The 20844-nt window shown below is 40.9% G+C and overlaps 2 protein-coding genes across 2 annotated transcripts; one reads left to right on the top strand and one right to left on the bottom strand.

The window, feature by feature from the left end:
* Positions 1-267: 267 nt before the first annotated feature.
* On the bottom strand, positions 268-12509 carry sft2d1 (SFT2 domain containing 1). Its single transcript, XM_070978134.1, has 8 exons — positions 12307-12509; positions 11518-11604; positions 10350-10432; positions 7941-8022; positions 7552-7587; positions 7391-7449; positions 4860-4889; positions 268-2339 (listed from the first exon to the last, which is right to left on the bottom strand). Exons 1-8 carry the CDS (start codon positions 12370-12372, stop codon positions 2300-2302), a joined length of 483 nt encoding a protein of 160 aa, XP_070834235.1. The 5' UTR covers positions 12373-12509; the 3' UTR covers positions 268-2299.
* Positions 12510-15121: 2612 nt separating this feature from the next.
* Positions 15122-20558, top strand: lhcgr (luteinizing hormone/choriogonadotropin receptor). Its single transcript, XM_070977123.1, has 11 exons — positions 15122-15294; positions 16803-16874; positions 17225-17299; positions 17387-17461; positions 17692-17766; positions 17842-17919; positions 18024-18092; positions 18190-18264; positions 18574-18759; positions 18983-19051; positions 19337-20558. Exons 1-11 carry the CDS (start codon positions 15122-15124, stop codon positions 20556-20558), a joined length of 2169 nt encoding a protein of 722 aa, XP_070833224.1.
* The last annotated feature ends 286 nt before the right edge of the window (positions 20559-20844 follow it).

Below are 20844 nucleotides of genomic sequence, written 5' to 3' on the forward strand. Positions count from 1 at the left end.
TCACTGTCACAACGCAGTGTGATTTTACCCTTTCAGTCAGTCAATATAGTCTCAAATGTCAATTAACTGATGTACGTACATGGCCCATTGTTGTTCTTTCAGCCATGTAGGCCTATGAAAGACATCTGGGGGGGATACACAAATAGTCTACAGTATTGATTTCTCTTCCTTTCTGCTGTTATCTGCACTTTCAGCCAGACAGTTCCACAATTAATTCAATGTGATTTTGTTTCCTTCGGTGTAGAGTGTAAGAGGAAATCGATACTTGCTTGCAAATCTGTGGTTTATTTGATATTGCCTGTGAAATCAATTCGCCATCGAGTCATTCAACAGATTATTAGTCAGTTGCTCTGGTGATGAATTCTACAAGACATGGAATTTAAGTAAATGACCCTTTTAGAGATAATTTACATCATGGTGTATACATTACTTGCTTTATAACAGGAAATGATGAATGTGTTACATGAGGCCCAAGACATTCTGTGTTTAGATTTCTGTACACTAAAGCTGTTTCTGTAGCTGAATAATTTAATGAAATCCTGTAACAAAAGCAAAAAAAAACAAACAAAAAAACCACACTTGAGGCCAACAGTCCACTTACTCACCCATCCAATCACAAAACAGGCAATTAAATTACCCACGACAACACAGGCCAAGTTATTTACTCATTTTCAGAGGATGAGCTGAATCGTTAAGCTGAGGAGGAGGACGCACAGACTTGTTTAATTTCAGTGCTTGTTGTGGCGTGGGATCCCCTCTCCTCTCTGACATAACAATGGATTAGATGTAATGAAGAGGAAACAGTTGGGAGGACTGACAGATTGCTGGGTTCAGTGCTTCATCCTCAAACTTCTCCGTAATCCAAAAATGGCGGGCAAAGACAACTGATCACAAAAACAGCCACGCTCTCCTCATTCAACAGAATTATTTAGTCCTGAAGATTAATTGCTCAAGGATTTGCTGGGCCTCTGCCAAGTTAGTTGAACAAGTAGTACTGCGGGGAGATTTGGTCCATGCTAATCCACCACCACATTATACAAGCGTCTAATGAAACTATGTGGTGGCTGCAAAACAGGAAGTGCCGTTATTTAGTAGCATCAAGCAGAAAGAAAACCTGGAGGCATACTTGTTAAACGTTCAGCCAATCCTGCAGCTCATACATAGCAAACAGGGTGCACTGGGACTTTCTATACATGTCCATTGATGCCGCATTTAGATATAATAGCTTAAAAACATTATTTCATTTAATACAAAATCTTGGGAGAGATCCATGACTGGCTACCACTCCAAGGTCCTCCACAAAGAGGAAGAGGAAAAAAAACACCTCTTCATCAGGATAATGTGAACATCTGCACCACAGATGGGGGGATGGCTGAGGTTAGGCATCTTACAGAGGAGGTTGTCATGACAACCGCATCCTCAAAGGCTATGCCATCATGCCAGAGCAATATAGGGACCCTGATGCAAGCTATGCTGGGTTATTAGGTCACGTCAAAACTACAATGCTCAGAAAGGCGTAATTAACTGGGTCATTGTTGCATCTGGCAGGAAATCAAATCTAACACAGAGAAGCTATTTTAATGTAATTTGATGAGCTGTGGGGGGGCGGGGGGGGGCAGGTGTGTTCAAATGCACGTTGAGGACTAACAGACTAGACAGGAGATGCTTTTTTTTTAATCTCTTTAGCTGGAAAAACCTCATAAGAGCTGTGGATATCATGTATCCCAGTGCATCATCAGTGAAGCAGTGCCTCAATTTCCTAAGGGGAAATAATCATAAATAAACATGGAAGCATATCTGAGAGCCTCTTTATACATCAGTGCCTCATACACAGACAGAAAGCAGACAGGCGGTGTGTTTTAACAATGCTTGTATGTAAGAAGTCAGAACAACATTTAAAAATCCAGAAGAAAATGGAATCTCACGCAGTTTAAGGTGTAAATATGTAGGTTGGTCAATAATGTAAAGGCACTTGTGTTGTAAATAACAATGTATAGCAAAGTCAAAATCATTTCCCTGCATTTAAATGGTATAAAATCCTCTGAAAATATAAGAATATCTTTAAATATATTATGCATTAGAGGCACTCGTGTCTCTCACATCAAAAGCAAAAGAAAAGTGTTATAGTCTGATTATAGTTAGAGACCTTCAGCTAAACTTAAAAAGCCAGGATTCACAGTATGAAAAAGCCATCGTAAAAATCTGGAGATAAAGTGTACAAACAACACAGATGTATATTTTACATAGCCACTTTGCATTTTAGGACCAGTCTTCAAATGAAATTGTGGAGTAAGGAGTCCTAACTGAGACAGGTTGTGAAGCATTTCATCACAGCATCCCTGTAGAGAAAAAAAAACAAGAAGTGAAAAGGTGTAAGCCCGCACCACCAACAGTGAGATAAAGGAAAGAAAGCATTGATTTAAAATCATCCAGGAAGAAAATAAAGGCAGTCAAGGCAAAACTCTGTCATGTGTACAAAATTAAAAGCGACTTAAAAAAAAGCACTTCCATCCTTTGTTACGATGATTTGGGTGGGGCTCGTCATGAATAAATGAGTGTGTTTTGGCGGGGAAGCACCACACGTTCAGAGTGATGGGGGCTCCCTTTCTCCAGGTGCCCTGTGTTGAGGGATGATGCAATACGAGCGATCACCATGGTTACCACAGATCGCTCCTTTTTCCCCTCACGCCGCTTCCTCTTGCTGTCGGTGTGTTGCTATGCAGACTTCGCCTGCAGCCACAGTCGAATTTTGGTGGAGGAGGTGTGAAAGGCGTCAAGGTTAAAAGGAGAAGGGGGTATAATGAGCAGTCTGAGAGGGGGAGGGGAGGTCGGTGGGCAGACAGGAGACTTGCTCCTACAAACGCTGTGGTCGTCCCTCTGATGCATCAACAGAAAACGCTCCGAATCCTCACACTCTACCTCCCATACAGCCGGGGGCTTGTTTTTAATATTCACTTGAGGCTTGATGCTATTTTTGCTTCTCTAAAGCCCTCATGAAAAAATGATCAGTCTCAGACACTTCCCTCCATTTCTGATTAAATATTAGAGCAACAGTAGCCCCAAAGCACTGTGGGAAGTGCACATGCAGCAGGTTTTAGCACCCTGGTCTGCTGGCGTGAGAGGTTATAATAGGCAACAAGGTAAAATACATTAAAGGATCAAGTCCAGTGGCCATGTGGTGTTGTGGCTGGCCGGGTATCACGGTTTGTTTGACCACAGACAGGAATAGGAAGAGACTGCAGTCTAATGCGTTTTAATGTGTCACTCGGAGGAAGAGAGGTCTGTGATCAAAATATGCTGCCGCTCCGTGACAATAGAGGGCTAAATGATCAAATCGAAATTAAATGAAAAATGGATTAAAGTAAGAGGGGACAATGATGTTTTGACAAAAAATATCAAATGACAAAAGGAGTCACAAGTAAATATGTAATCACCAGGACTTTAAGAGCCCAAAAACTAGCTGTCAGATTTGCATTTCTCTATAGGAATTTGTTTTTTGGAGGGGAGGCACGGGAAAAGGTCTTTGTCTCAGCTTTGCATTGTTGTCAGCATTTGGGTTGGGGGAGGGGAAAGTCAGGGTGGCTACGGGACGTCTCTCAGCTGTCAGGATGGATTATAGGGTCGCCCAAATACACAAGGCACTTACTGCGGGGGCTGTATGGGGGCTCTAGACCTCACCAAATGAGACATAACCCTGTTTACAGCTGGACTGACAAAACAACATCACACTTCATGCTCGGCTTAGGAAAGCATTGAGGTGATGCACCATATGGACCAATTTGAGAAGCGAACATTTGAGTTTTACCGGAGCAGTTTTCCTTCATTTAAAAGTCTGTACTGTGGGGTTGACTGTCGCCAAAAGACTCATTTAGAAGAAAAACACCCTGGAACCCATTTCTTGCCCACCTGGAGGATGAGAAACTCACAGAGCTAACTTATCATGGGCCATGTTTAAGATCCAGTGCATCACATTCTTCAGCACTCAGGGCCACTTGTTGTCATCCAGACAGCGTTTACAGCCCTTTACTATTCATTTATTCTATTTTACTTGCATTTCTTTATTTTTTCAATCTGTTTTCTGGCACGTCTGATTTCACCTGTTGACTCTTTTTGTTGATTTGTCTCATTGTCTTATTAAAAGCTTTAGAATATATATTTAAAATATTCCGTACTATGATTCAAGGCTATTAGGCGCTATATTAATATATGCATTACTGTATTTACAAAGAAGACAAAGCAAGTAACCTGTGAGAAAGACCATTATGTGACTATGAGATTTTTATCTTCGTCTTTTACGGAGCACAGTCTAGATCTCATCATAATTCTACACTGGGCTTGAACGCTAAAGAGCTTAACATAAGCTCATCACAAGCTACATCAGGGGAGAAATATTTTGGTAAATCTGGCTAAAGGAGCATTATTCCACAAGAAATGATTTCATTTAGATATCATGGATAGGCTAACGCAAATAACGTCACGGGGGAAAGCACAGAGGAGTGTGAAACAACAAGCTGCCATTTGTTTGACACTGCACTAGTCGTGGGGGGGATTACAGCCATATGGTGGAGGCAAACAGTAGTTTGGGGTAAATAAAAACATGTTTTCATTGAAGGGTCACTCGTAGTATTCCCTATGGTTTGTTGTTTTGTAGTACAGTATCATTTGTAGACGGGCGCTATTGAGATATAAATAGTAGCTGAAAATGTATTTAATTTCCTTTGACTGCACCTGGTTTCTCAGGTGTGCTCTGACAGATAGACAAAATTTAGTAAGCATGCAAATGAATAGAACAATAATTCAGATGCACAATTTAAGGTCAATGCAGACAAACTGTAAATCGTATAAGCATTGTGTCTTACCTGGCAAATGGAATGTAAGAGATGCTATACCTGAAACAGAAAAACAAACAAAACACTCAGGATGACGAGAGATCTTTACTAAAACTGAAGATACAGTGTGCTTTAATGAGCCCTGTCTGCACATATGGGTTTGTAATGATGTGATGCCAAAGAGATTAAAAAAAATAAAAAACACCACAAGAAACACAGGTCGTGAAACACATTCAGTACTTACTAACAGCATAATAACGGCTTTCTGATGAGCAGCACACCAAAATGTAAAATATGTGTTCAGATGCTCCATCAAGGAGTAATCATTGGACTGAAGAGTGTCTGATGTCGCTCAGAAAGGGGATTAATCAAACATGACTGTGAATCTTTGCACGATTGACTCTGGACAGATTGGTAGCCAAACACCAAGTACAACCAAAACATGATACTTTGTGCTGGTAGTGATTACAGCTGAAGTTTAGCAAATTAAAAAAAAGTCCCTGATCAAACACCTAATATATTTAAAATATGTAAGGAATCTGCTACAGCAGCTGAATGATTAACTCCAGCCTGTGCAGGACCACATCTTAGTTGACCCCCAGTGAGCAGGAAACCCTTGTACTGTCCTCATTTTTCAAGGGAATGTCCTGAATGCCTTAACTAAAGACACACCCTAAGAGAGTAAGTTAAGTAAAAGCTATCAGAGCTGTTTTGCTATTAAACTTCCCACTGGCTGCTATACTCTACAGTGAGTCAGAGTCCATGTGCAGTGCTTCAGTATCATATGGTCACCTCACTGAAGTCAGCCCGAGGACTGGACTTTGCCCACTTTTCTGTGTGTGTGTGGGTCAGTGGCGAAGTCTTGTTACAGAACCACCTTCACACAGACGTCTGAGTGCCTGCGTGGGCATGCACTATGCCCCCCCAGTCTGTCGAGAATGAGCTCGCGATGCGTGACTCGTGGTTGCCACGGAGATGCCTCTGAGAACGCAGGCAGAGCGGAAGTGAATGTACTACATGTGGGTGCAAAAATGTAGTGAGGACACTGACGCAGCCCTGCTCAGCGGTGCACTGATACTGTCCGTTCCCTTCCTCCTGGGTTGATGGGGGTTTGCGTTTCCAAGCACTCTGACAGGCTTTTGTTACTGCTGTGCAAATATGTTCAAATTAATGAACATACAAGTGCTGACATGCCCATACACATCACTCACAGTTTTATTATTCACTGCTGTATTGGACCTCAACCCTGCTGACCTTATTATTATAGGGGCAATTACCACTGTCAGCTAGTCAGTTACCTGAAGGATTCAGAAAGACGTGTTTAAGACCGAATTTAAAATAACTAGGGCTGCGACACAGTCTAATGGTTTTACATTGAATCAATTCATTGTTACTACTAAATATCCATCCATTTCCCAAAGCCAGAAGGTGATGAAGAATCTGAAACCCAAATATATTCCACTTACAATGTTACACAACTGAGAAAAGCAGCACAGCCTCAGATGTTTGAGAAGCAGAAAAATGCAATCAGTGCTTAGAATATTTCTTCACAGTTGACTAAAGCTTTCACACTAAACAGAAAAAGGAAATTATGAGTGGAGACATAAGTCTAGTGAGGCAGCTGAACTGACAAAAAAACCCTTTGGATACAGCAATAAAATCCTGTGAATTAGTCTAATTGATTCCATACCTTATATACACTCAGTGGAAGACATTAAATTTGTTTCGTTCTTTATTTCACATCATTTAAAACAACTTATCAAACTAGCCAAGGAAGCAGGGGTGCCATGTATTCTCACTGGATCATTCACAGGTGACTTTACCTGCAGTCATGACCCATAAGACAGCTGGAAGAGACTCAGTCTTGTGTGTAAACAACACAGGTGGAAATACCTGTCTGTCTCTGTGTCACTAAGTAGTTCCACACTGATCCTGGCACCACCTCATCCTCTACAGGCCAAAAATACACTGAACTATAATGATGTCTGGCAACCTTCCTGCCAGTCTTCTTATAACATGACTGGCTCAACAAGCAGACTGCTCGGGGAAACTAGGGCAAGCCAATCTGATCAAAGTTTACTTACTGCATCATATGTGCATCTTCTGATCATTATGTGACCCTTGTTTGGTATGACATTTACTCTTAATAGTTAACAAGGCTTTAATCATCCTGGTGTGGTTGAATGTGCAGTGTGACAATGGTGGTGCAAGTTTAATTCAATTCAATATTCCTTTATTAGTCCCACGAGGGGAAATTCCAATATACAGCAGCATCAATAAAGTGTATAAAGTATTAGAACAAGTGCATGCATAAACATGCATTAACCATTTCTAGATTCAACTGGGCACGTGCCAACAGCAGTAAATCAGCTTAAAGCATCAGCACTGTGATTAACTCAACCCACGGTCATTTAATGCAAGCCGAAGCAGCTGGAGCAAAGTTCGGGACAGACGGCTCCATCCGAGTGGGTCTGACTGATGAGTAAATGAGTACTACGATACCACAAACCGCATACCATACTACAGTGGAGAGACGGCTCAGACTGTCAGCTCACACTTACCATGTCATTGCCAAAAACTGCAGAATACAGAAGATGATAGCCAGCCCTTTTTTATGCCACTGTAAAATAAAACACAAAGTGGTTATTCTGACAGGCTTAACTAAATAAATACAATAAAATAAAGGCATTTGTGGCCTTAAAATTAGGTATAATCTACTTACCCAAAACACTGCACACAGCGTTAAGATGAGGCAGAGCTGGTGGAAGAAGAAAGGAATGGTTTTCTACTTGTATGCCTTTTTTTAGTTCTTCATAGGAATTATTATATTCTATCCAAAAAAAAAAGGCACTCAATCTTCCAACAGAAAACAGCTGAAATGTGTTAAGATAAGTGACTTTATCTGCAATCCTTTAACATAACAAGGTGAGGAAGACTGGACCTTTAATTGAACATGGCCTTCTAATCCAAAGTCAGAGAGCTACACACCTTATACACCCTTGAGAGTTGATGAACGCCGATACAATGTAAGTGATAAAACATGTATTATATATCCAGTGAAGCATCTGGCTCAATATAAGGTCCAAAATAAGAGTAAAACCCAATATTTACCAGCATCACAATGGTGGCTATCAGTCTTGTTGGTTCAAACATGCGCTTCAGCTGTTTCAGAGGTCCCATGAGGAAGCAGGTGCTTTAAAAGAACCAAAAAGAAACAGATAAGTTACACATCAGTAAAAAGGTACATCGACCTGTTGTTTAAATTGTTAAACCATAAGCATTCATTACTGTGGTGTATTTTCATTGCTCTGTCCAGAAGTGCAGCCAAGGCCATTCAGCTTCTTTTATTTAGCACAGTGGACGCTGTGCTAATGCTAATTACCAATGTTCGACCATGTACTAAAAATAGTTTTTTTTTAGGTTTTTTTTTAGTAACACTTTTGAAAATGATGAGCTGTAAAAATGTCATCTGAGTGGCTATGACACAGTAGTAGTATATGCAATACTTTGGATCTAAAATGAATATTCAAAATCTAAACTTTACAGTCTCAGTGGATTTCAGACGAGTCTTGAAATCTACACACAAACAAATCTCCTCTGAGTGTTGCCACAATTATGTGACCACAATTAACAACACTACATGCTGCAATTAATAGCAGGTAAATATTTCATGCCCAACACTATGATGACACATTCAAAACCTCCTACATGATGCATGCGTGACGTCAGTAAATGTAACAAGACAAAGGCTTTCCCCGCTGACGAGGCACGCAGCTCTGGGCTCGGAGGAGCTGAGTGGGTAGAGGGAGTCTGTGTAGCGTCACATCTGTTAGATGAGACACGAGAGTAGAGTGTGTTGACGCAGGCTTGTTCTACTGGTCTGCTGAGATGGACGGATGCTTTTTATCAGCTGCTCAAAATGACAGACACACTAATGTCTCATGATGTCCACGCACGCACTGCTACCGCTGATTAGCAAGAAGGATGACAGCAGTGTTAATGCTATTACCGATGGGCTACTAACGCTGTATTAATTAATGTCTAGAGAATCTGTCTAGAAATGTTACTTTGATTAAAAAGTGAAAGTCGTCAGCTAAAGTTTGATTTAAAGATAGATTCTCATTCTGGTTACAACACAAAAACGACAAGAAAAGACACCCAAGACAAGCCTGCTGTGATACAAATACATGCCAAAGGAAATTTATCATGATTGTCGATGACTGTAATTTATTTTGACATAACCTTCCACTATAGTGGGTGAAATGAATCAACCAATGGCCTGTGTGTAATCCTCTTGGAGTCAAAGGCATATAAAAAATGAAAACTGGTTTAAGATCCCTAGAATATGACACTCTTGGTTTGGATCGGTAACCTGGGCTATGAAAGCAGAAGATGACCCAGTTTCTTGACGCATCTAAACCTTCTTGATATATGATACCTGAAACAGAGACTGCCCTGTCTGAAGAAAAAAAAGACACCCCTCATCAATGGTTCACTGTCTGTCAAAGAAGTCAAAGGCATCATGAGTATATTAAGACCGGGGATTATCGAGATTAAATAATCCATAATATGTAAAGTCCAGTAGGCTGCTGATGTCCAGTGAAGATAAAAATCTAATCTTACTTAACTGTTACATAAAGATATTCAGAACTATAACATGAATTTGTGTATATTACCAGTGTGAGCGGTACTGTAATGACAGATTGTACATATGGCAACATGTCACTGGGAAGGAATTGATCTCGTATACTTCTATACAGAGGAGGCATATTTACTCAATACTCTCCCACAGAAAACAGGCTGGCAAATAGTGATATGATTAATGTCGAGTCTACTCTGAGCAAGAGACAAACAGCAGATGTTCTCCTTGCACTGACCATTGCCTCTTTATCCTTAACCATATCTTTCCCACGTTTACACAATATTCTATAAAGCAGCAGGGCTGCAGAATCAATTGCAAAATAATCACAATTAAATTAAGATAAATAGGTGCAATATTGACTCTACTGCAATCAGAGTGTTTGCTCTTATGCGTCAAATTGTGTAATCCCTACTCACAGGCAAACCTGCCTAACCAATTTTTTTAATGCATGCAGTGATTAACCATCTCTGCTGCCCAAGGCTTAAACTGCAGGTTTCTTTTCATGAAGCACACTTTGTGTTTAGCTTTACTAAGTACACTGTGATTGTAAAGGCAGTTTCCTGTTCATTCAAACTGCAGAAACAGTAAATACATCTAAATATACTAATGCTAATTTGTTTAAATAATGGAAATTGTCCTTTTCGCTATAATCCAGTAGTCTGGAACAGAACCAGTAGTCACCACTGTTTATTATCAAGCTTAGAGGCAAACCTTAGAGAAATACGTACCTGTGCCAAGGCTGAGTGTGTGGCAACCATCCAGGCAAAGTTATTACAGAGTGTATGAGCCTGACGTTTCATCATTTGTTGTATTCCTGGCACTGTGCCATACTAGATACTCTCTGATCTGCCAAATCGTTACGAACAGAAGAGTCTCACCTGGCGAGAGCAGCGACATTCCCAAGTGTGTAGAAGACGGCAAAAAGCTTGATTCCGTTTGGAAGGAAGAGCAGTGCTGAACCCTGTTAGGACAGCAACACAGTCTCTGTCAGGTACACAGAATAGCGTCACAATGCTTTAATTTAGGTGTAAAAGACAAAATAATCATTTTAGCGAGTAGCTAAATGAATCCTGGATTGTAATAGGATTGAAGGCTGACATGTAATGTTATTTCTTTCATGGGGAAAAAAAACCCCAAGGAAAACAAGGAATTCTGTGGACCGTCCTGTAGTTTCACTGAAACATAATGGGCTCCCCCTGGTGCCTAAACAAGACAGCTTATATAAGAATCACTGTCTCATGCTATTACAATCTATGTATACGTTCACAACGTGGATCACCTTCAGTGAGAAAGACTAGTGACACAGTCTGAGTGTCAACACAGTATGCTCTTCACCATGTTTGTGGGGGGCCGACATGAAGACAACACACTTATGAATGAAGCTGTTGCAGCTTAAAGCAATAAAGATGAGGCAGCAAATAACATTTCATTGATGCACTGTTATTTATTGGGGGCTGTAAGGACAACCAAAATAAGCCGACGGTAAGAGCTGTATCTCATAAAAGGAGCAGACTCTGAACATTACTTATTTCTACGGAAAAGAAGTGTTGGGACCCCTATGCGTTAGAGATGAATGGTAAATGAGTTTTAAAAGTATGAATGCAGGACAAAGATGAAGTGTGTGTTGACAGATGCACAGAGATCTCTGTGAGTGTTAACCACCCAGGCCTGCACTTCTTTGTCAGGGTGAATCATCACTGTGCAGTGGCCTGTGTGCTGCCTGTTACAAGACTTCCTGTTATTAGAACTGTAAACGACACACTACAAACTGAAGCTTTCAGCTCTTTTTCCTGACACAAGTGACTTTATCTGTTAATTAAGTATGTGTCACTTTCTTCTGCAAGTGCAGGAAAAAATGGGGATTTGTTTTTGAGGCATTGCTGCTGACCCATGTCAACAATGTGAGAGTTTTATAAACCAAACAACTCAAGAAAAGCTAACTGCAGCACTATTAACAGTGTTGTGTACACTCTGCCTTCTCTGCATTCCTCAAGTCAGACAGAACATAAAAGCTGCCTGTTCGACACAAAAGGCAGAGAAACTCACGAGAATTGAACACAGGATGCCTCCAGCAAAGCATATGATGAACCATTTCACCCTGGTGCTGTAGCTGAGAGAGGTGGCATCAAGGACCTGGTGAGAACAATGGGAGGATGTCACAAGGCAGTCTTAATGACCTGACAGAGTCACAGGCTGGAGCCATGCAAATAACACCCAGCGACAGTTTTATCTTACAACACAAACACACAGCACAGGTTTAAGTTAAAGACACAGAACTTAGGCATAAGAACCAATACAACCACAATGCAAAGAGGAATCTGCAGTAGAAATGCAGGTATACAACCACGGGAGAGTCTGGTGTGCCAGAGCGAAACTTTAACTTTGCAACAGATTTAAAGGTACAACCACGTAATATAGAAACACAGGGTTTAAGTCAGCATCTTACCTCGTTTCCTCCTCATCGCGAACGCGTGTAAAAAGTGTAAATAAACAAGCAAATACAGTTTATTGAATGCTGGCAAAAGAACACGACTGGCAGCTTTAAACGGGAATAAAACAGAGCGAACAGAAACATGACAGTCTAACTGTTTTGCTAACGTCAATGGCTAACGTTAACTGACATGTTGACCAACAGCTGCTAACCGCCGAAACTGTGAGAAAATAAAAACACATTAATGAGATTAATCACAAGTTTATGAACAGTAACGTCGAGTCACCGCCAGGAAATGAAAGTATCCCAGTTGTACTTCTTAAAGTACATTTTATCCATTTACATGTTAGCATTAGCATTAGCAAGTGTACACTATCATACAGTAACGTTAGCTAGCTAGCTACCTGTGCAGTGAGACCCAACTCTTCATTTTCCTCTTGGCCGCTTAACACACGACGAAGCTTGTCCATCGCAAGAGGCTAGCAGGCAAAAAGTTCAGAAAAAGCTAAAGTCTGAATTTCTATATTTCTAACTATACGTAGGTCCGCTGTTTATGTCTACAAGTTCTGAACGCAGTACTGCCAAGTTTAACTTCCTGAACGATACTATCGGCGAGTGCTGACTCAGAATCGGTTTGTTTACAGCCAGTGTTGGGCTTATTCGCCGGGAGGCGTTTCAATAACGGACCGCAGATCAGCTTGTAAAGGCAACTTCGCCATGCCCACTTCGTCGCACTTTGTTGCCTTTCTGTGCTGTCGGAAATTCCACAATTCAATGCGTGCTAACGAAACAAAAGTGTATCGGCAATGTGTTATGGCATTTTGGGCGTGACTGCCTGTTGTCGAATTGCGTTATATTTAATTCAAAGAAAGAGTTGGTGAAATGATTGGACACAAGTAAATCGCCACACACTGATTAAAAGAATACATAAAAATAAATATATACATATTTTACGAGAACTCCTCAGAAACTTGAACAGGCAAATAAGTATATCTATATTAGTGGTCAGAAAATCGCCAGTCAATGACCAGTGGTCATTGTTTGTTTTGACCTATTCACCCGTTTCACATACTTCTACATTACTCTTAACTATTTTCAAATATGCGATATAAATTCTGATCACTGTATCATGCGCTCTGCTGTTGATTTTATGCTACTTTGTCGCCACCTAGTGGAGACTTAGCGACAGGGCAGGAAATGGTAGCAGGATGTCCTTCTTGAAATGACTGCTTGGAAGTTTGCTTGCTTATCTTGTGCAGAGGGCGTTTTGACTAATTCCGTGCATAACTTAAGTAGTGGTCAACCCATACAAATGGCAGTGGATGTGAAACACAATTGTTGTAATGTATTTTTAAGGTTAAAAAAAGTTGAACATCTGACAAAATGTTCAGTAAATGAATTCATGTATTTAAAGTTTTTGCAAACATGGATTGAACAATTCCTCAAACACTTTGTATATTAACTGTATGGCATGTGATGTGTTTCCTGTTGGAAATGACACATGTTAAATGTTTTGTTTTTACCTGAGGTTTTCACCATCCTGGTGGCTCAAGTGCCACATTTTCAATTTCACAATAGAATATAGTCTTTCAGCATTACATGCAATAAAACATTTTGTGTACCAAGGCTACACAAAGTTGCCTGGCTGTTATCAAGAACATAACTGGCACCAAACGAGATACAGTTATGGGAGTGTTTAAACTTTGGGTCACACTGTCCTCCTGAGGGACATAGTCATTGACTTGGCTTTTTATGTGTAAGCCAGCAGAAATTGTAATCATCCTTAAGGATGATTAAGGATGATTACAATTTTCATCCTTAAGGATGATTACAATTTCTGCTGGCTTACACATAAAAAGCCACATAATTTACAGGCAGAAGACTTAGCAAACATAATGAAAGGAATGGGTGGCACTGAAGACACAAAGACTCATTCTGACAGTCCTCCAGTTTGCTGAGTATTTGCAGACATACAGAAGAGTAGATCAAAACTATTAAGCATCATATTACATCTGCTGCAGTTTACAGTAAATGTGAAACATTACCTGTAAATATAAGCAAAATGGAAAACTTCCATTCTCAGACACAGCAGAGAGATAATCCGTCTCACTCTTCTAATGGATATAGTGTAAACATCCTAGAGACTGGAGTCACCTTATCTGTCACCTCTGGAGCTGTACACTATGGTAAGGTTTCTTATAAACATTGTACATGAGATAGAATAGTAACCAGTGCTCATGAGAAGAGGAAGCTGAAATCTAAATATTGAAGTAAGTCAAGGAACACATTAAGGCCTTCGTATTTCAAGAGATAACAGCAATACTGTGAAACACCAGCATGCATGGCACATGCAAATATTATGGCTTTGGTTAATGTATTTAGTCTTAATATAACATTTAAATCTCAAGCTGCCAATTGGGGATGATTTTCTAGATCTCTAATATGCACAGGCTGTCAGGACCACAGCTCAATCCTTCTGCATACTGATTGGCATATGAGAGGATCCCTTGTGTGAATGAAGGGTCCTTAAAAACCACGAAAAACCGGTTTGTTTATCAGAAAATTGAAGTTCCTCCTTTGTACCTGTTGAAGAGCCCTTGGGCAAGACACTGCCATCCTATGACCATGTTGTATTGGTGGTCAGACCAGCACCTTACATGTTAGCTCGCTGCTGTAGGAGTGAATGGATGAATGAGAAACACATTATGAAGCGCCTTGGATGAAAGAACTTTATAAATGCAGTAATTTACATTTACTAGCTCATTGGTCCCTCATTTTATTTAAAAAAAAAACAAACAAACAAACGAACAAAAAAAAAAACATGAATCATGCATGTAAAGGCGAATTGTCCCTTTAAGGTACCAATGGACTAACTGTAACTCTGTGATTTAAGACTGATTTAATAGGACTTTCCTTACTGTAAATGAGCAAGTCATAAAAAAAACAAACTACTGATTACTGCGACTGACTTCAGGTGTAACTGGCTGCTTTTCACTTTGTTGTGAAGAAAACACAGAGCTCAGCCGACTCTTTGCGACACACGAGCCACTTGATGAGCCATTGAGTATCAGGTGGCTGGGATCTCTCTCCGCATCGGTCAGGGCAACTCAAATCTGCTGAAGTCGTTGCAAAGGAGACTTTAGGGGAAGGGCAAATTATCTAAATGCGCAGCACTCAGCAGACATCTCGGCTTCTGTGCGTTTTCCAGACAGCATAACAATGTGGACGTCGCTACCAGAGTTCTGGTTCCTGTCCGTTTTAGTCTTGTACGGATGCAAGTGCGCTTCGGGTTTCGCCTGTCCGAGGATCTGCCGCTGTTCGTCCAACACAATCAGATGCAACAATGTGACACAGGGGTCAGCGCTCATGATGGACCACAGAGATAAAAGACTGTAAGTTCATACTGCTGAGATCGATTTATGAATCTGATAAAGACTGCAGGTGAGCGTGCATGATGTGATACATTTACGATGAAAGTACTTGGACTGATAGCTGATTGTCCTCTTCTGTTTGTTAATTTATTTGGCACTATAATTATCACAGATGCAATTAATTTTTATCTGTTTTTTTATGCCACCAACTTCTTACCAAGACAGTTCCGTGCGTATTTACGCACGGAGCGGGGATCCGCCTGAAACGCACTCGCTTGGTCACATGTTATGTTTTTGAATTTAAGAGATTGCAGGGCTGCAGGGTTGCAGTGATTTGAGTCAAAGCACACTGCCATACATTGGTCTCCTTTAACACGCACTAACTGTACTCGGTTAATTTGTTGGAACCTTCTCCAAGCATTTCCAAGTTTAAAGAAAGATGTCTGGCACCGTGTTGGCGCATTAATACTTCACTATAATATGTCAGTTATATGTCACTTTTAATGAAAATTGTTTGGCCAATGTACTGCTAGCCTTAATATAATCCTTTATTGATCCCCCAGAGGGGAAATTGTACTTACTTTTCAGTTTCATACCCAAACACCTCATTGTAAGTTTGTATTAATTTGTGTGAAGGACATCAGCTTGTGCTTAATGTTTATATAGACTGTGTCATGCTTTACCTCATTCATCAAAAGTACAGCACAGTGCATCCCACTCTATTGCTGGAAAACAGAGGGCCCTGCATGTGTGCAACTTAATTGCCTGTGAAGAAAATGTCAAGTTGATCTCACGCGGTCAAGCACACGGTGCATGCTCTCAATCTTTGGCGTTTCTGGGCGTTGGAGCTCAGTTTTAGAGGTCAACACACCAACACAAGCCTTGAAGGTGGAGAATCTTGACCTCGCCTCTGGTAAATCACAGAACCTTGGGTCTTTCCTGATAAGTGTCCACGAAGGTCAACACCTTCATGCATGTACCAAATGACAACAACACTGCCATGCACACACACACACACACACACACACACACACACACACACACACACACACACACACACACACACACACACACACACACACACACACACACACAGAATACACACCCGGACTTTGTGTTTTGTCAAATGATGGAATTAACAGTATTTTTAGGTATTTCTATTTGTTTATCATAACTAAATGTGTAACAGTTGGAGTCAGGAGCTGATGATTGTTTGGAGGAAAAATGTCTTGTATGCTTCACAGCCGTTGTGAATCACAGTGTGAAACCACATCTTACTGTGTGTATCCATGACAAGACATATTATCAGTGTGACTGCATAGGTTGGAAGTCATAAAGTTTATTTCAAAGTGAATATAGGGAGATTTGCTGACAAAGACGATGTTTCTGTATTGACACATACAGTGACTGTGGTTTCTGTATTTAAACCCTGTGGGATACTTACCTTTTTGGCACGGCGTGTTAGAATCTGTCTTTGATTATCAGATATTCTGAAATGATATATGCCTCTCCACATTCTTTTTTTCCAGGTTTCTCTATCACCTGCCTTTGCACACTATTTCAAGCCATTCTTTTGAGGGTTTGAAAGGAGTCCAGAGGATGTAGGTATCATCTCACCTCCACTGACTAACTGACTTCAATAACCTGACATTTTGTCATATAATGGAAACCAAAGCTTGTTGTCTCAAATGTTTTACAGTTTTCAGTTTGTGCTTGTCTTCCTGTAGGAGTCCCAAATCAACTAACCCTAGATTATCATGTTTTATCCATAACTTTGTATTGTTTATTTGTGATTAAACCTCATTCATAAATCTAAAAGCTTAGCAAAGCTTAGGTTCCAGGGCATGACTCCTTCACAGAAAAAGTCATGAACTTAACAGTGTTACATCTTACATCAAAAGCCCATCTTATTTGGATGAATTCAGTTGTTTTGTTTCTGCTCTGTGCTCAGTGAGATTGCTCAGAGTGTGGCCCTGGAAACCATTGAGACATTGGCATTTAATAACCTGCGTCACCTCTCTGAAATGTAAGTCGTTTCTATCATTATTTGAATCCATAAAAAGGTTATTGTAACGCAGTAGAGTTTCAGCTGATGTTTCATATTGCTTTGTAGCTCAATCCAGAACACAAGGAGTCTGATGCACATTGGCAGAAGGACATTTAACAACCTTCCCAAACTACATTATCTGTGAGAGACCTCAAAATATACAATCTGATATTTAATATTTGTGCACATGTATATTTGTATTAATTGTTAAGATTTAAAGGTGCATATTAGACAGAACTCTGTTTATTTTCTAATCCCATATTCTTTTTCACCGCCTTAAACACTGCTAAGGTGCAATTAAGTTTACGTTTGGTTTACATTAAAAGTCACACAACACATCACAGATGACATGTTTTCCTTTGCATTAACAGGAGCATCTCAAATACCGGGATAACGTTTTTTCCTGACATTACATCCATCAGTTCTCTCGAATCAGAGTTTATCTTGTAAGTACAAAATTAATGACCAATAAAAACAAAAAGCACATCACCATAAACACATGACTTGTCGTGCTATTGCAGGGATATCTGTGACAACCTCTATCTACTGGAAATACCTCCAAATGCTTTCATCGGAATGACCAAAGAATATGTTATAATGTAAGTGATGAATTGCCTTTCAGCTGTCAATTATATGGAAATAAATGTCAGTCAGATAGATACTAATGTCTCTCCTTTAATCAGAACAATCATGCTGATTACAGGAACTTGTACAACAACGGCATCAGAGAAATACACGACCATGCCTTCAACGGGACAAAGATCGATAAGCTGTACTTTCCCACATTTCCTTTTTCTGACTGTAAGTTGAGTTTCTTCTTCTCACAGCTGTGAGCTTTTGCTTCATTTCTTTACTACATCCGTTTTCAGGGTATTGAAGAATAATCGAAACCTCAGAGTGATCCACAGAGATGCTTTCAAAGGAGCCACAGGCCCTGGAGTTTTGTAAGTGGTGTTTTTAAACTTCCACTTAAACTTTATTTGCTTAGATTTATTGGGGAGAGGAGGATGGAGGGGGATGTTCCTCAAACTGACTGTCGAAGCTGGAGCTTTTTAAATCAGCTTGAATTCTGATGCTTTATACATTTAGTAGCTTTTCTTTCCATCACTGAGAGAAGCTGCCTCTCATATACTTCTAAGACGTGTGATATTCTAATATGGTTGTATTTTACGGCCGCAAAAGTATGCAGCTCGGCTGAGTGACTGACTGAAGGCTAGCTGGAGTGTTTTTTTGCTGTCTGTGTTATTTCACAGGGATGTCTCCGCGACAGCTCTCGCAAAGTTGCCGCCCCACGGACTGGGGTCAGTTCTGGTGTTGTTAGCTCAGTCAGCATACGCCTTGAAGAGTCTGCCTCCTCTGCAGGGACTGCAGAGCCTACGAGAGGCACATCTCACCTACAACAGTCACTGCTGTGCTCTGCTGAGCTGGAACACCCACAGGTGACTAACAGTGTGCATTTTACACGTTAAACAAGGAGAGATTTGGTCATGGATTGTCTCAGTAAGCTCTGCTCCAATGACGTTCCAGTTATCACTCTCTACTCCCCTGGTGAAGCACACCCAAAGCAGAATCTTATGCAGAGAACTTTCTAACTTGCTTATCACAGTATAAATAAGCAATGATGGTGATGCATTTACATGATTTCCGTTTTTTTTTTTCCAGGGACTCTCCCATTAATCCTGCATGGAATAATAACTCTACGTATTGTGATGATGGTGGTCTGTCAACAAGGTCAAACATTTTTATGTTTTCCTGCTTTTGTAAGGCTTAAATCAAACTCTGTGCAGCTTTGGTAGTTACTGAAATGTTTTATTGGCAGCACCAAAATTGCCATCTTTCGATTTTAAATGACACCAATCTGTTAGTCATGTTGTTTAAGCCTTGAGTGCTTACAAAAAAGCAAGATTAGGTTTGACTTAAGTTTACTTTGCAGAGGTCTGTTTAACTGCTCTTACTAATTCTTATTCTGAGTTTAAGGTGAACTAACCAGAACAATTTCCTCCCTTTTGAAAACAGGGTTCAGCATGTGATCGGAGGATCAGCAGATACGGCTCTAGTCATGAATATGCCATTTTTTTCAGACAGCAATCTGTTAGTGGAGGATGAAGGCTTTGGAGACGTGCATTTCCACTATCCAGAACTGGACTTCTGTCAGACTCCACCAACTTTGGTTTGCACACCTGAAGCAGATGCATTCAATCCCTGTGAGGACATTGCAGGTTTCAGTTTTCTCAGAGTGGCCATTTGGTTTATCAGCATACTGGCCATCACAGGTAACCTGACGGTGCTCGTGGTCTCCTTCACTAGCCGCAACAAGCTGACGGTGCCTCGCTTCCTCATGTGCCACCTGGCTTTTGCAGACCTCTGCATTGGGATCTACCTCCTGATGATAGCCACAGTAGACTTGCGCACGCACGGTCACTACAGTCAGCACGCTATTGAATGGCAGACAGGGCCTGGCTGTAGTGCTGCAGGCTTCCTGTCTGTGTTTGGTGGGGAGCTGTCAATATACACGCTTTCCACCATCACCCTGGAACGCTGGCACACCATAACCAATGCTCTGCAGATAGAGCGCCAACTGGTGCTCACACAGGCAGCGAGCATAATGGCGGCTGGGTGGCTCATCTGTCTGGGGATAGGGATTCTGCCCCTGGTTGGTGTGAGCAGTTACGCCAAAGTCAGCATGTGCTTACCTATGGACATAGAGACCGGGCTGGCTCAGGCATTCATCATCATGATCCTGCTCTTCAATGTGGGCGCCTTCGCTGTTGTGTGTATTTGTTATGTGCTGATCTATCTGGCTGTAAGGAACCCCAAGGTTCCCAGAAGAAGCGCTGACACCAAGATTGCAAAGCGCATGGCAGTGCTCATCTTCACAGATTTCCTCTGCATGGCTCCCATCTCCTTCTTTGCCATCTCTGCTGCATTCAAGGTTCCCCTCATCACAGTTACCAACTCCAAGATTCTGCTGGTCCTCTTCTTCCCCATCAATTCTTGTGCCAATCCCTTCCTTTACGCCATCTTCACCAAGGTGTTCAGAAAGGACGCACATCAGCTCATGAGTGCCATGGGCTGCTGTAAAAGCAAGGCCAGTGTTTATCGCATGAAAGCCTACTGCTGCGAAAATTCAATCAAGAGCAACTTGGTAGCCAGTAATAAAGGATCAGGCACAGGTGTGAGGCTGGCTGCAATGTCAGGACAGAGTTGTCACCTGAAAGAGGAAGAGGAAATCACCTGAATGATGCAAAACTCTTCTAGGCTGTTAATAGGACAACAAAAAGAAAACAAGGAGAAAAACTCATACTGGATTTGGAAGAAATCATAAAAAACAGCTACTAAATGGACCTCATGGTTAGATTGAGTGATCGCTTTCATCATAATTCATCTCCAAATGGTTGTTTCATTAGCAGTTGCAATGTAAACCGAGCCATACTCTGCCTCTGTCCATTCATATCAACTCAGCAATTAATGTATGTCAAATAAATTGTTTTATTCTGAGGTTGGCTGTGAGTGAGCTTGTCTGA

This window comes from Chaetodon trifascialis, chromosome 13 (genome assembly GCF_039877785.1).
Source record: "Chaetodon trifascialis isolate fChaTrf1 chromosome 13, fChaTrf1.hap1, whole genome shotgun sequence".
Classification (NCBI taxonomy): Eukaryota; Metazoa; Chordata; class Actinopteri; order Chaetodontiformes; family Chaetodontidae; genus Chaetodon; species Chaetodon trifascialis.